The sequence below is a fragment of the Heptranchias perlo genome, chromosome 31 (assembly GCF_035084215.1).
Source record: "Heptranchias perlo isolate sHepPer1 chromosome 31, sHepPer1.hap1, whole genome shotgun sequence".
NCBI classification, from domain to species: domain Eukaryota; kingdom Metazoa; phylum Chordata; class Chondrichthyes; order Hexanchiformes; family Hexanchidae; genus Heptranchias; species Heptranchias perlo.
The window spans coordinates 19542906-19559711 of NC_090355.1; the positions used below are offsets into that span (position 1 = coordinate 19542906).

At 40.3% G+C, this 16806-nt stretch overlaps 1 protein-coding gene across 1 annotated transcript in view; it reads left to right on the plus strand.

Moving 5' to 3' along the window:
- LOC137300549 (protein crumbs homolog 1-like) overlaps positions 1–16806 on the plus strand; it is a 126452-nt gene that overhangs the window by 78022 nt on the left and 31624 nt on the right. Inside the window, exons 6-7 of the mRNA XM_067969685.1 lie at positions 1090–1203; positions 15412–16347. Of these exons, the coding sequence (XP_067825786.1) occupies positions 1090–1203; positions 15412–16347 (1050 nt within the window). The remainder of the gene's footprint in view (positions 1–1089; positions 1204–15411; positions 16348–16806) is intronic.

Below are 16806 nucleotides of genomic sequence, written 5' to 3' on the forward strand. Positions count from 1 at the left end.
CAGCTTGTGGGCCCAGAGGAGCAGGAGTGCTTCATCCAGGCCCATCAAGCTCACCTGGCTGTCAGGGCCCCCGCGACTGGCTGACCCCCAACCCCGCTCCCATGGTGGATCTCCAACTCTGCACCGAACCGCCAGCGACCTCCGATCTTCATGCTGCCCCACCCCCCCACTGATCTTCTTGCTGCCCCACCCCCCCCCGCCTCCGATCTTCTTGCTGGCGCCCCCTCCGATCTTCTTGCTGGCCACTCCCCCCCCCCACTCGATATTCTTGCTTGCCCCCCCGATCTCCTCCCTGGCCTACGATCCCTCCCTCCCTCCCTCTGATACCCGGCTGCGGCCTATTGCAGCAGGCCTTCCTGACCGACAGCCAGCCAGCCAGCCTGTCAATCGGGCTGGCTGCCGGGCGCAAAACCCAGAAGTGAAATTGATGGGCCTCATTAAGGTCGCGATCGCAAACCCGCTTACGTACCTTTTGGGTTTTGCACCTGGAAATCTTCTCCCCAATCCCTTCCCAGCTCTCAGTTAAAATTTACCCCCAAAAGTCTGGTTTTTAAATACGTTCATTTTTGCTTTTTTTAAAAATTAATTCATGGGATGTGGGCGTCGCTGGCAAGGCCAGCACCTATTGCCCATCCCTAATTGCCCTTGAGAAGGTGGTAGTGAGCCGCCTTCTTGAACCGCTGCAGTCCATGTGGTGAAGGTTCTCTGTGTACTTCTGTGTCTTATAATTTGGAGCCTTAATTATTAAGGTGTCTGATTTTCAATGAAAATTCATAATCAGCAAAGCAAATATCAGGACTTGAACCATATTCCTCCTGCCTTGTCTCTATTCTGTTCAAGTCCAGGATGGAACTTATCAAAAGGTGGCAACTTTACTCAATGGGGAAATAAAGGTATGGGAGGAAGGTGTTATAATCTGGTGCAACAAGGATTTACTGCCCTTTCTTAGTCTCCTTTGTGTTTGGCATTGTTCAACATTGTTCAACACGTGGCCTCTGACTATATGCACAATATGTTCAGGTCATGTGAAAGTACTGTTAAGGTTATTTTATGCGACTGGATTTTTAATTATTCATTTCGTTTTAAAAGGAGAAAACTGCTCAGTAAACATTGATGAATGTGACTCTGATCCTTGTATGAATGAAGGCACTTGTGAAGATCATATCAATGGATTCCAATGTCATTGTTCACATGGATTTACAGGTAATAAGTCCTAGTGTTTCTGATCATTTTCTCCCCATCCCTACTGAAGAAATCTATTCCTTGCCTGAGAATGCTTCCACAGGTGCGAGATGCCCTCCGCTTCTTTGGCCAAGTGACCATTATTGATGTGTGAGACTTGAGAGTCAGGTTCAGCAGAAATATAAGATTTTTAGCATATCAGTTTAGGCTCAGTTCCCAGAGGTGAGAGGACAGTAACTGACCTGTTAAAGTGCTCTCCCATCTGTATAAATTAAGTTGTCCTCTCCCAGTGTGTCCACTTGTACCCAGTTGCTCAAATGACATATGCTTTGGGGTGATCCACATGCAACCTTGAGAACAGCCATTCAGCAATTGATTTTTTAAATATACACATTGGGATTTTTTTTCTGTAATAAAGTACTATTAAGCTTTCATTCTTATCTATTTAGACTCTAGATTGGAAATTTCATCTCGGAACAAGCAGTAAAAAATAAGTGCACTGGGGGCACAGCGCTGTGACATCTCAAAATAACCTCATTCGACTTTTAATATTCAGCACCCCTCAGAAACATGATCAATTTGCGAATCAGTGCAAACTACAAGCACCAGCAGCTAGCTCTGTACCTGGTTTCATGGTAACACTGTCCTGTAAGAAAATCTAACCCCTAGAGATGGCAATTTCAGAAGACACAGATTATTTAACTAAAGGAATGACCCATTTCACACTAACTTGAGGTTTAAATAAAAGACCATCTACCTTTGACTTTAAAGCTGTCCTCACTGTCTGAAAGTGAATTCTGAGGGAATTATAGAATCTGGAGAAATGACTAAATTCAGCACAATTTTCAGTTTCAATATTGTAACTGGAGCAGAAGTATAGTACAAGAGCTGTGTACAGAGTACAAGCTATGAATTCAGGGTGGTAGCTGTGTTCCTTAACTAGGAGGCAAAAATAAATTAGCTTCGCTGACAAATAAATGTTGGAACAAGAGCACATCATGCAGACTTAGTCATCTTTCATTGTTACAGCTTGGAGGTGCCTGCATACCAAACATTTCTTTTGGGTAGGCTTAAATTATTAAACAGTTGAATACATAGTGAATTTTTTAGTACCAGAACATATATCCTGAAATGAAATTGGACAAATATGTACTACTCTGTAGGAACGAAGCCTGTTCATTTTATGCTCGGGACCACAGGCATCAAACCTCAGTAAAAATAATTATTGTGCAGACCTGTGTACCAAGCTTGTCTCTAAAAGTATAGAAAACCTCTTGTAACTGGCAGCCATTTGGTAAATTGTGTGGGACGCCCATTTCTACGTTCTACAATGTTGATCTTTTACTTGACTGCTTGCCAATTGGCAGAACTCAGCATAATTATTAACAGCAGGAATTTGGTTTAATGTTCACTTTTTAAAAAAAAGTCTCCCATTTTGTGAGTTTGCCATTCATCTTTCCCCATCAGAAAACGGGTAAAAGCAACTGCCCAGGTATCGCTCTGCAACTGTCCTGTGAGGTGCATGCGAGCAACTCAGGTGACTTTCTCCAATTCTTCTTTGGTTGCTGTGGGCAAGTAATATCCTACATCAGGTGCTTCCCTCGATGACCTATTACTTCATAGCACTGTGCATTGATACATCAAGACCCTAGGCTAGGCTGAACTGCCTTCAGCAGACACTTTTATTTATTGTGTAACCGGAAACTGAAGCTTAAAACTCACTGATCATTGTTGATTTAAAACTAGTATTGCAAGGAAATAACTTTCTTTCCTGTGCAATGGTGGACTGAGTGCCTTACGATTTTGTGCAGAAGGTATATTTCTGCTGTGGGTGCATTTTAGATATTTCTATTGGTGGGACTGAAAACAGCCCAGTTTGACCTGGATTACATGGAGTAAATTTTAACAGAGCGGGAAGGGAGCGGGCAGGGAGATTTACGGGTGCGAAACCTGGGAGGTAAGAGGGCGGGTCGCTATCGGCCCATCAATCCCTTCCGGGTTTCGCGCCCGGCAGCCAGCCTGATCAACAGGCTAGCTGGCTGTCGGCCAGGAAGGCCTGCCACAGCCGAGGATCAGAGGGAGAAAGGGAGGAATCATAGGCGGGGAGAAGATTGGGGGGAGGGCCAGGGAGAAGATCACGGTGGGGGGGGGGGCAATGAAGAGAGTGGGGGGCTGATGAAGAGATCGGAGGTCGCTGGAGGTTGGATGAAGAGCCAGAGGTGGGTGGGATCCACAATCGGGGGCGGGGGACATCATTGGGGAGGGTGGGGGTCGGCCGATCACAGGGATCCTGTCGGCCAGGTGAGGTTGTTGGGCCTGGATGAAGCATTCCTGCTCCTCCGAGCCCACAAGCAGTGTAATAAAGGCACTCACCTCATTGATCCGTCCCTTCCCTCCTGCTTTCACTTGGCGTGAATGGGAAGTGATGGGAAACCCGAACAGGCAAGGTTAAATTCATTTTATTATTCCAATACACAAAATATTAAGTACCTCAAGTATCTCAATGAGATACATTGCCCTTTTAAGTATCGGCTTTAAGTGGGGCAGGACTTCCTGGTGTCTGCTCTCCACACGCAGACAAACCTGCCTGAGTTAGACCCAGAAGCAGGCGTGTTGGAGCTGGGATGCTGTCCACTCTGAAAACCGAGTATTTTTACTCCCCACCCACCTCCAACCCACCAGTTCTTGGGGGTTAAAATTTACTCCCATGGGCTTTCACGCCGGCCACGTGAACTGAAGCTACACAAGCAGTTCATTGCTCTCATCACATACAAAGCCAACAATTCCTACAATATGTCCTATAATGTCAAGTAAAAATTTGGAAAATTCACTGCTTAACAAGCAGAACAATCTTCCATTCGCAGCACTGTGATGACTCACCTCACAAACACAAACACACATCATGCTCCAGCACCCATAATTTTCTGATGAATTGTATTTAAAGTCAGTGTAGCATATTATACATATAATGGAAGGGGATTAATGGTATCAATATGGTGACTAATTTGTCCAATCTCTAATTATGTAAAACTTTATAATTCCCTACTATGGACAGTTACCAATACTTCTTGCAGTATTAAATATTTTTGAGGGTTATATTGAGAAGCCTAGTTGCTCACTGCTGAGATTTCTAGTGCTACATTCCAGCAAAGGATGGTTGCTTACTGACCATTGACCCAAATATGACTTGCCTTTTAGAAAGTCATGATGGTTTTTACAGTTAGTCAAAGCCGGGCAAAATTTAGTATTGAAAAACACAAGACGCTACAATACAAGGTCATTTTTTTAGTTTTATAAAACAATTTTTGAAAAGAATTTAGAGGAACTGAGGAAACAGCAGCAGGTGGTTTAGTCACATTGACCCCTCTCGTAAATTCAGTGGGCTGAATGAACGTGTGTGGGAGTGGAGCTGACAGCAAAATAATAGAGGCTAATCTTCTCTGCTGTGTAAATTAGTCCAGCCACGGCCACACTGTTTAAACTTCTGGCTGCAGCTTATTACATCAAATTAGCGTCACGGAACAATCAGAAAAGTTCCAGAAACATTTCAGTTTAGAAACACAGCAAATCAAAGAGTAGGACCTCAGATCTCTAGTGAGTTAGAATTTGATCAGACTTGAAAGCTTTGACTGAACGCCCCATGCAGACCAATTTCAGATGGGACACATTGTGATTAAGTTAACCCCTGACCCATGTCAGTTGAGTCCATAGATTTAGGGAAGCTGATAATGACTACAAAATAAGGCATTGAATCACCATAAAATATCTTCAGCCAGAAATAAAATTGTTTTTTTCTCAATTTACCTTAAGAGTAATACTGCATTTTGAGGTTTTGTTTCCTTTTAAAATATTGAGCTTATTATGTATGGAAAATGAAAGCAAACAACATGCAGAGCATAGTAATATCTAGTGATGGTTTGGGCTCAGTTGAAATAACAGTGACTTAAATTTTAAGCAGTATTACAGCAACTATATTTGATATACACTACATGCAGGCCTGGCATCATTTACAATTTACTGCATGCAAGAATGATATCATTAACGATATATTGCGTGAGAGCATGGTGATAAAAACTGCATGGTGATAAATACTGGACAATTTTCTTCAAAAAAAGCCCTAAGGAAGTGAACAAGTAACTTAACTGGTTTCAGTACCTAACCTCCAAACAGGTTGCAAACTCAAGTTACAGGAAACCTAGGATGAATTTCATCTCTAAGACAGGCCAAAAGATGGCATACCATGTAGAAATAAGTGGGGTAATTTTAATTTTGGGCGATGATGTAACATGGGCGATAACAAATTAGCTTTCCATTATACACCACGCCCAAAGTTAAAATGACTCCCATGGTGTCTACTGGAGGAAAGGAGAAAATCGGGTATCATCCAACCCCATTTCACTTGAACAGTAGCTGTTCCTGGGCAGTCATGGACACCAAGGATTTTCTTTGTGAATTTATAGATCACTTTGCATATTCTTAACTTTGGTATTAAGACCAGTTCCTCTGCATACTTATTATTACAAAGCCGTACTGATATAACGCTTCATGAAGTAAAGTGTGCTGGGAGGCTTTAGTTAAGCATAAATTACAGCATATTTGATGCACAGAATCAATGTATCATGAAAATATATTTTCCCAGGGTATTAGATTTCTCCAAAATTCTGTTTTACGGCCCTTGCATTTGTAATAGTGTTTCACGCTGCTCTGGTATTGCTTACAGAGCAAAGAAGTGTCTTTAGTCATTTACGTCTATGAGTTTTGAAAATGAAGGTTTTGCCTATATAATTATGGTCTGCGGATCCTTCAGCCCTGCTAGTCTAGATTTAATTTTCCATTTATTGAGGATATTTAAATTCCTAGCCTGCTGCTGTTTCTGCTACTCATTTGTGTATAGTGTAAGAATATTTTGAATAATGTTCTGCAGGAATTAAACAAAATTGAAAATTCAGAATACACTTACATAAGGCTCTAATGCTTTTACCTTATAAACTTTAAACTTCAACACTTCAGAGAGTTTTCAGTCGCTGTTCACTGGAAGTGTTCACCTTCTTTGTGACTTCAAGAACTCTAGAATGTTGAACATTATAAAGGGAGTGAGGACAAAGAACTTGACTTGCGGGATAATATTTGTTTGAACAAATAATGGAACTGAAACTTACGCATTTTGAGAAAAGTTGCGAAAATGCAAACAAACACAACAAAAATGAAAAGATTCAGTCCTAATTACAGAGAAAACATTCCACAGTTTACAGAACTATATTTTACATTGATGTTACTTATGGTTTCCGTGAACTGATTTTTTGTTCTGCTTGTACAGCCTTGAGTGTAGAAATTGCAAAGAAGCCATTTGGCTCATTATGCACACTTTGAAGAAAACAGCTCATGTGTTGTAGTTAGCCATGCAATGCCTTTGTTTTTATTGGTCCTGTTTTCAGGATCTGAAGCACAGTTGGGCAGGAATTGGTGAGGGGGAAGGGAGCCAGACATGACAGCTCAATTAAAAATTGCTTAGGGAGTGAATTGTTGTGCTGCAGCTTTTCTAGTTGACATTTTGCGTGAGGTTTGGTTGCCAACTGATATGCACAGTGGATTGAGTTGTTTTATGAGAAAAAGGGGATTGTAAACAAAGGAAATTACAGAGCAACCTTTGAAAAGCATCATGAAAAATTCTCATCAATCCACAGATGCAGCTTAGAACAGTCCGCTGTAACGACTCCATAGTTCAAGCACTGCGTATAGAAGGCCATTTTCTCTGTGACTCACGTTAGTCTGCAAGTGGAGTCTATTAACTTCCTCACTGTACTAAACATGTAGAGCAGAACAAACCAATTAAAAGTAAAACACAAGCGAGTCCAGTGTGCAGTTAATTCTGTGATATGCCATGTATGTTGACTCCTCTACATTGTGGGCTTGAAGTTAGAACTGTACACTGAAATGTTCAAACCTAAAATTAGATAGGTGTAGCTGTCTAAAGTTCTGTTGTGGATCTCTAATTTATTTCCTCAGCATAGCAAGACCCTGTAGTTCAGAGAAATGTTACGTTAAATTGATGGTGATTGGCCTTTGTAGCAATCTATAACATGCAAGAAATGGAGAGGAGACAAGCATTCTTCACGTCAGTCCCGATAGGAGCCAGCTGGGAAGGGATAAAGAGGAGGCGGATTACTAGCGAGACCAACTTATATTAAAGTGCAGCCCTCTCTATATTGGTTGGTTTCATTACTAATCGCTTTTGCCTGACTGGCACCAGGATAGCACACACACTCACACACACACTCACACACACAATCAGTGTTTTGTTATAGTCGGACACTTGCACAAATGCAGACAGGAAAACCACAATGAAATCTTTCCTTTCTCAAGTGCTCTTTTGTGGACTTTATCTCATTACAGGTACTGGTGTCATCATTATTTGATTTTACGCTTAAGCTGCCTTTTTGTGAAATAGGAGCTTCATTTTAACCCGTTGTTACAGTTTAATGGAGTGTAGTGTTCCAGGAAAATATGTACTAAAGAGACTGTGCTGTTGTTTTTGTTTAAAACTTTTAAATCTGATCCATCCAATGTATTTTTATGTGCAGTTCAGCCTTTTGCTGAAAGCTCTATTTTGTTTCTTTCCAATCTGTGTTTAGAACAATATTGTGTAATTTTTGTGGATCTTCAAAAATAGGCCAGATGCCCTCAATCGTATTGTCATTATTTTGATACTTATTTTAAATGCAAATTAACCTAATAGAGAGCCAGTGAATTTTCTGCGGAGTACTGATTGATTCAGTTTTAATATTGAAGCTTATAGGAAAGTTTATAAAGGGATACTGTCTACCTAAACTCCATTGGTATTCAGCATAAAGTTATAACATTGTGTCCATGTTCCACTTTTTAAAATTTTAGATGCACTAACATTATTCCATGTGGGTAGAAGTATGAAAGACTGGTAATATTTTCTATGTGAACATTGAATTTCTTTTACAATTTGAAAATTTGGCTGATTTTCCAATCATTGTGTCCGCAGCTTATTTTTTGTGTTTATCTTATATGGGAAAGGGGGGCTTCCAGTAGGGAGGGGAGATTCTGATGGTATTGAATGTTGGCTCTCCTTTCAAAATTACAACATAGTATTGCAGAGATCTTGTGAAAATTTCCAAGTTTGAAATGCATACTTTTTAAGTTTTTCACACTGATGCTTGCCTCAGGCCACTGAAAACCTCATCAGAGGGAGAGCAGATAGAAAAAAAACTGAATTAGCGCAATATGTACACAGTTTGAAAATGTCAGAAGCAAATACAAACGCTTAGGAAGGAGGGAATCAGAAAGGGCTCTGCAAGAACCATATTTTGGGGGAGGGAATGGAGGATATACAAATTACACAAAGAGCCCCACGTAGTCACAAGTGCAATGAAATCTGGGCTCAGTGTCCTTTCGCTTCTAGGACCTGCCACCTTATGCTATCCCAATTTTCTCTTCTCTACAGTCTCATACTGGGATACTGGCTGCCCTCTGCCCTCCGTCCAAATGGTCTTTCATCATGTGCTAGACTAGATAGTACAAGCAGCCAGTCTGTTATTAAGATGGAGAGGGATGGACATCAGAGCCAAGGTCATCTATGTCCTCACCTGACATCCACACTCACATACTTTGCAGCAGGGGTCATTAGATAGCAAACAGCAACTGTGTTCGACTTTTTGCCTCTTTAGCCCAAGAAAATTAAACTCTTGTCACCCCAAGTAGAGTACCCCCACGAAAGTGCCACCTGAGATCAGCAAACTGAGCAAACAGCAAGGGACTGAACCTGGGACCTTTCCACTTGGAACAGTTCAGTAACAGTGTGTACTTATCCACTGAGCCATAAAGGAAGTTAAGGACCTTGTTTTAAACATAGCTCAGATGAATAGGGTGAAGGTTTCCTTTTACTTTTTTTGACAGTAAGTAAATCAATCACAGGCAATCATTCAAATCCCTGGGGGTACAAGTCACCAGCACAAAACTGACCTAACAAAAGAAATGTTAATGTAGAGTTTTCTACAGTATGAATGAAAGAGATGCATGGGGTGTTTATTGATGTGCATTAATTTCTGAATAAAAGGAATCATCTGAATGCTGTTATGTTTGTTCTACAAACAGAACTGTTCCCCTCTAAAGGGCCATCTGATGGCTGTAATACCAGGTTCTGGTGGGTTCCATTGGATAACACAATTTTTTTCAAATTGCAAGTGTGTAATGTTTTGACTGTGTAAAAAAAATGCTTCATATCATGCTCAATACTGCACTGAATTGTCAGTCCAACAGGGCTTGAACTCACAACCTTCGGACTCAGATACAAAAGTGCCACATTATACTCCAACTGCCACCTTCTTGCCCACTCACTTAACCTGTCTATTCCCTTTGCATACTCTTTGTGTCCTCCTCACAGCTTACTTTCCCACCTAGCTTTGTATCGTCAGCAAACTTGGATACATTATACTCGGTCCCTTCATCTAAGTCATTAATATAAATTGTAAATCTGAAGACAGATACAAAATATGTGTTTAACATCTCTGCCACTTCCTTTCTCCTGTCCCAGTCTCTAAAGGACCAACGTTTACTTTTGCTATTCTCTTCCTCACACAATAGGCTGTTTAACAACAGTTACTTTTATATTATATTTCTGTGCATAGTGTCTACTTTTCACATTCTGCACTATTACCATTGAAAATCCTGCTAATACTTCTTTAGAATTAAATAAAAATTATATGGAAATTTGAAAATGTACTATTACTTTGTACACAGTTACACAACTTTCTGAACCAAACCAACAAATCTAACTTTGGGCTTTTTTCCTTGTTTTTTCTCTCTTAACTGAGTCCCCCACATCTGTGTTATCATCATTCAAGTGTCCTTACAGAGCTATACATGATACTGTGCTCCTGGCATGGAGCCTCAACAGGATTGTGGGTCACAGAATCAGCTGTTATTCTTAAGTAACCTGTCTGTGATCTGTGCTCTCGTTAAGCAAGGCTCTGCTCCGGGAGTGCATCGTCAATTAATTTACTCTATTGTTAAATGGTATAGATAAGATTCCTGGTTCAATAAAAATTAGATAGGCAAAGATCTGAGTAGGAGAGAGATCAAAAAAAGGCAGTTACAGAGGGCAACAGCTGAAAGAGTGGACTGAAAAGGACAAGGAATGGTGAGCAGGTCAATGTCAGAGGAGCAAAGGTTATAAGCAGGGTTGAAGAAGGTCACTGAGATAGAGTGGTGCAAGGCATTTGGAGGTAAAGGTAAGGATCTTGAAATTGATTCATAGAGGCACAAAGAGCCAATGGGGCCTAGTAAGGATACAGAGCTTTGAGCAGGCAAGGATACAGCCAGCAACATTCTGAATGATTTGCAGTTCGTGTAGGATTAAAGTGGAGAGGCCAATAGAAACATCAAGCCTTGAGGTAACAAAGACATTGATTCGAATCTCAGGCAGCAGGAGAGCTTGGGCGAAGACACACAATGTTGGACGACAGTGGTCCTGGTGATGGAGCAGATATAGAGATGGAAACTCAGCATGGGATCAAGTAGCATCCCCATGTCTTTCACCTCCAGACTTAGCCTGAAGTTGCAGTCAGAAAAATTGATGGAGTTAAGGGCAGAGACTCATAGGAGTCAAAAAGGATGAGTTCAGTCTTGCTTATCAAATTTTGACTTAGTAAACACTTAAATGTTGGACAGTCAGTTGGAGAATCATGCAATAACCTTGGAATGATAAGAGGAAGTGGAATGGTTACTATGTATTATCAGCATACATTTATGACCTGATCCTGTGCTTCCAGATGATGTCACCAAGGGGTAGTAAACAGATAATATTGAGGAGAGACCAAAGACGGAGGCCTGGTATACTTCAGCAGTAACCATGCAGGGATAGGAGGAGATACCATGAGAGATATGCAGTGTTCTTGTTGGGACGAGTATGAATGAAACCAGGAGAGAGCAGTGCTACAAAGCTGGACTGTCAAGGAGAGACTTTGGAGGAGGATACAATGGTCAACAATGTCAAAAGCCACATCCAGCTATGAGGAGCAAGAATAGACTGCAGTCACTGTAACAGAGAATGGTGACTTGTACAAGAGCAGTTTCTGTGCTGGGTGGAAACCAGATTAAAAGGTTTCAAACAGGAAGTGCTAGGACCTATAGGGTGTAATTGCTGAGATTGGCCACTGGGGTTAAACAAAAAGCAAATGTTACCTGGTGGAATTAAAACAGACCTGACTGGGAAGCTCATCACAAAAAAAAGTGATCCACTGAAGAAAAACAATGATGTAAAACATGGAGCTAGACAAAAATAATCATTAGAAAAACACAACTAGTTGCAGGAAAACACCCTGCAATTTAAAATAAGTTACTGAAAGTTAAAATGTGATTAATATAGAAATATCAAAATGAGGGCAGGGCTGGTATTTTTCTGTTAAAGCAACTTGTACTTACATGCAGAAATATTGGCCCAATGGACAGATTTTAGTCGTTGCATTTTACAGGCTGAAGCAATTCCACAAGTGGCTATGTCCCCATCAGGGGATTTCCATATTAGAAACATAGTTCAAAAAACAGTTTGAGAACATAGGGTAACAAGCCAACCGGAAACAACTAAGATTTTCTTTTGATAGACTGTAGATCTCTTGACATATACAATATCAGAGGATTGTGAGAGAAATCATATAATGTCTCCAGACAATAATTTTGTACTGAATCTCTCCCTATGTTCTGATTGCTGATATTTTTGTTTACTATAAATTGTGGTCTTAAAAATCTATCCATAATTCCTATTCCAGTGGAGGGAGAGTTGTGCATAAAATTTTTTGAAGTGTAAATAAAAATAAAACTATTCAAAAGAAAAATAATTTAATAAATAAAATAACTAGACTAAGTAAATAAACAAATAAAAACTAGAAATGGCAGTGCAGGTTATGTGTCGGGATTGCAGTACAAATGCACTTGATGCCTGTGAGGATAAGGAAAAAGTCTGTAAGAAGCACAGCAAGAATGCTGACCAAGGCACCCTGAAGCAAGAGGCTGTACAGGGGGAGGAGGTGCAGGGTAGAAAGATGGTAGTTCCAGTAGATTCGATAATTAGAGGGATAGATACGATTCTTTGCAGTCAGGATCGAGAGTCCCGAAGGGTGTGTTGCCTACCAGGTGCCATAGTAAGAGACATCCCGAAATGGCTGGAAAAGAATCTGGAAAGGGAGGGGGAGGGTCCAGCAATTGTGATCCATGTTGGAACCAATGACATCGGAAAGAATTGGGAGGAGGTCCTGCTAAGGGAGTATTAGGAGTTAGGAACTAAACTGAAAAGCAGGACCTCCGGGATAGTAATCACAGGATTATTACCTCAGCCACGTGCGAACTGGCATAGGGACAAACAGATCAGGAAAGTAAACATGTTGCTGAAGGATTGGTGTGGGAAAGAGGGGTTCTATTTCATGGGACATTGGCACCAGTACTGGGAAGGGAAGGAACTGTACCATTGGGATGGGCTGCAACTGAACCAGGCTGGGACCAAGGACCTAGTGGAAAGGCTAAATAGGGTTGTTAATGAGATTTTAAACCAATAAAAGGTTGGGTGGGGGGGGGGGGGGGGGAGAGAGAGGGTTCAGGCAAAAATATTAGTAATAAGAAAAAGGGACCAGAGTAAAGTCCAGGCCAGTGTTGTAGAAACCATAAATACTCCAGGTCTGGGAAACAATAAAGTAACTGAAATAAACACAGTGGGAGTGATAAATAAGAAAAATGACAAAGGTAAAAGTGTAAGAGTAGAAGGAACAACTACTAAAGACGATTTAAACTGCCTGTACAACAATGTACACAGCGTCCAAAATAAGACGGGGGACTGGAGGCAATAATCTGAAGCGAGGAACCAGATGTAGTAGGGATAATTGAAACATGGCTACATAAAGAACAAACCTGGCAACTAAATATTGCAGGTTATAACTTAATCAGAAAGGATAGGGAAGGAAGGGGGTGGAGTAGCTGTACTAATTAGGGTTAACATATTGGCAGTAGAAAAAAGGGACATAACTAACAGAAGGATAGAACAAAATCCATATGGATTGAAATAAAAATAAGGGATCGATCACGCTAATAGTGGTATACTACAGATCACCTAATAGTGGAAAGGAGGTAGAGAAATATGTAAGCAAATATGTGAAATGAGTAAAGGGCATAGAATAATCATCATGGGAGATTTTAACTATCCCCAAATAAACTGGCAAGAAGAGGTAGGTAAAGGGGTACAGGGAATGGAGTTTTTACAATGTGTGCAGGACTCATTTCTCACCCAGTATGTAAAAAGCCCAACAAGAGAGGAAGAACTGCTGGATCTAGTAATGGGAAATGAACCAGAACAGATAAGAGAAGTAAGGGGAACATGTAGGCAATAGTGATCACAACATAATAAGGTTTAAGATAAAGATTAAGAAGGACGTAAGTAAGACAAAGACCAAAGTAATAAATTGGGAAAAAAGCTGATTTTGAGGGGATGAGAATGGAACTGGGAAAAATAAACTGGAAAAAATTACTGACAAACAAAGAAATAGAACAGCAATGAGAAACATTTAAAATGGTGCTCAATAGAGTCCAGGAGAAATATATCCCCCTAAAAAGCAAGAACAAACTAGCCAGTAATGAGACACCTTGAATGAATAAAGAAATAAGGGAAAAATTGAAACTAAAGAAAAAGGCATACACTATGTACGTAGACAACAAAGAAGAGGATGACAAAAGGGATAATGAAAAGGTTAGAAAAGTCAAAAAAAGTTAGGAAGGCAATAAGGAACCATGAAATTAAATTATCAAGGAATGCCAAAAAAAATTAAAGTATTCTACAGGCACATAAATAACAAAAGAAAACCAGGATAAGGATAGAACCACTAAGGGACACATTTAAAAACTCACAGGCAATGACTGCGAAATGGCAGAAATATTAAATAATTACTTTGCTTCAGTATTTACCAGGGAGACTAATATGATGGACATGACATTAGAAGAGGAGATCAAAAAAGATGTAAAGGCATTTAAGATAGAAAGGGGGGGGGAAAGATAATTGATAAACTAATCAAACTTAGAGAGGATAAAACCCCAGGTCTAGATGGATTGCATCCATGCATACGAAAAGAAGTTAGGGAAGAGATGGCAGAGGCACTATTACATATATATAAAAATTCATTAGAAAAGGCAGTGGAGGACTGGCGGACAGCTAATGTGATTCCTATATTTAAAAAGGGAGCTAGAACAAGTCCAGGGAACTATAGACCGATTAGCTTAATGTCAGTGGTAGGAAAGATAATGGAATCCATACTCAAAGATGTAATAGAGAAACATCTAGAAACCAAAAATACAATAAAGAATAGTCAGCACGGATTTGAAAAAGGAAGGTCATGCTTGACCAACCTTATTGAATTCTTTGAAGAAGTAACAGAAAGTGTAGACAGGGCAATGCAGTAGATGCAATATATTTGGATTTTCCAAAGGCCTTCGATAAGGTACCACATAGTAGACTCATGACTAAGGTCATAACATGTAGCAGAATGGATAGCAAGCAGGCTACAAAACAGAAAACAGACAGTAGGGGTTATAGGTAGTTACTCAAACTGGCAAAAGGTGGGAAGTGGTGTTCTACAAGGATCAGTGCTGGGACCACTGTTGTTCACCATTTACATCAACGATTTGGACACAGGAATCGGAAGTACAATTTCAAAATTTGCAGATGATGCCAAATTGGGGAGAGGATGTAGTTAATACAAAGGAAGAATGTGTCAAAATGTAAAAGGACATTAATAAACTTGCAGAATGGGCGTGTAATTGGCAAATGAGTTTCAATATAGATAAGTGTGAGGTGGTACATTTTGGTGGGAATAATAAGGAGGCCACATACTCCTTGGAAAATAAGAGTCTAAATGGGATAGAGGAGCAGAAGGATTTAGGGGTCCTTTAAATAAAAGAGTTCAAAACATATTTGTCTAAATCACAATGGAACAGTTCTGTTTGACTAGGTAGCTGTTATTATTCTATTCTTGATCAAGGAAAGAAACAATCAACAAGCACAATGCACTTCAAAATGGAATTGTGATGATGAATCTCACAGTGCTAAGGCAGGCACATTTTACAAATTCATAATTTAGTCATATTCAGAATATTAAAAAAACAGGAATGCATGTTATATTGTTTTGAAACTACAAGTATGCTGTTTTAATTTTTTTTTTCTCTCAGGAGTGATTTGTGAAATTGATATCAATGAATGTGAGAACAGTCCTTGTGAAAATGGAGGCACCTGTGAAGATGCTATTGCAGACTACACTTGCCATTGCCCTCCAATGGATGAAGATGGTGTCACGTGGGGAGGAAAGAACTGTTCAATTCAACTGGCTGGCTGTCTTAAGAACAGCTGTCACAATGGAGCAACGTGTATCCCAAACTTGGTGGATGACATTCACAGTTACATCTGCAGATGTCCTCCTGGTTTTTATGATGCTACTTGTTCAACATCAACAACTTTCTCCTTATTCAGTGGCTATGTGAGTGTACAAATGCCAGATAGTAATCAGAACAGAAGAGGTGCAGGTGATGAACCAGTTAGCATCAGTCTGCGCTTTAGGACAACCATACCAAATGTGCTATTAATCTATCGAGGAGATCTACCCAATGAATACATACATATTCAACTTTATAGTGGCCAGTTAATGTCCATAGCTGTGATAAATGGTCAGATAATTAGCATTTCATTCACTCAACAAGTTAATGATGGTCAGTGGCATCAGTTAACAGTTCTTCTGGGGAAAAACTTCCTGGTGAATTTATCACATCCTAGTTGTCCAAATTACACTTGCTCAGTCTCAAAGCCTATTAGTACGGCTATCCCTTCTTCACTGGATTCATTCAGGACAACGCACATTGGTGGCTACCCAGGAATGTACCTTTCAAGTCAGGATAATTTTACTGGTTGCTTGGAGGACTTGGAAATTGATAACAGACCTATATTGCCACAAACAATTTCAGAAAATATGGCATGGAGTTTGACACTTGGCTGTGAGAAGACAAACTGGTGCCACCAGAACCCATGTAACAGTAATGGGAAGTGTGTGGATCTGTGGACGAGCTATAAGTGCGATTGTTTCCGGCCGTATGCAGGTCCCACGTGCATTCACGGTAAGCATTTTGGAACACTTATTTTAATTTACTGTGGTTTTTTAGTTGAGGTATTAGGAGCCAATTAAAATCAGAGCTGCATTTATAATCAGGTGAAGCCAACTCTCAACCGTCATGGTTGTGATGAGTTTGGTAACTTCTTGCCCTAACCCCAACGTACTCCATGTGAAAAACACAAAAAGAAAATGCTCAAATAATTAATATTTATGATAATAAGCACTTCCCTCTGTAATACAGGCTTTACTTTCACCGTTGGAATTGATAGACAATTCACGAGTGTTGAGGATGAGGAGAAAGTCGTGTCAGGGTCATGAGTGGAAATAAAAAGCCACATTGCGTAAGAATATGGGGGGGGGGGGTGGTGGAATGGCAGGGGAACAGGGAAATGGCAGAGCAATTAAACAAATACTTTGGTTCTGTCTTCACGGAAGATGACACAAATAACTTCCCAGAAATGCT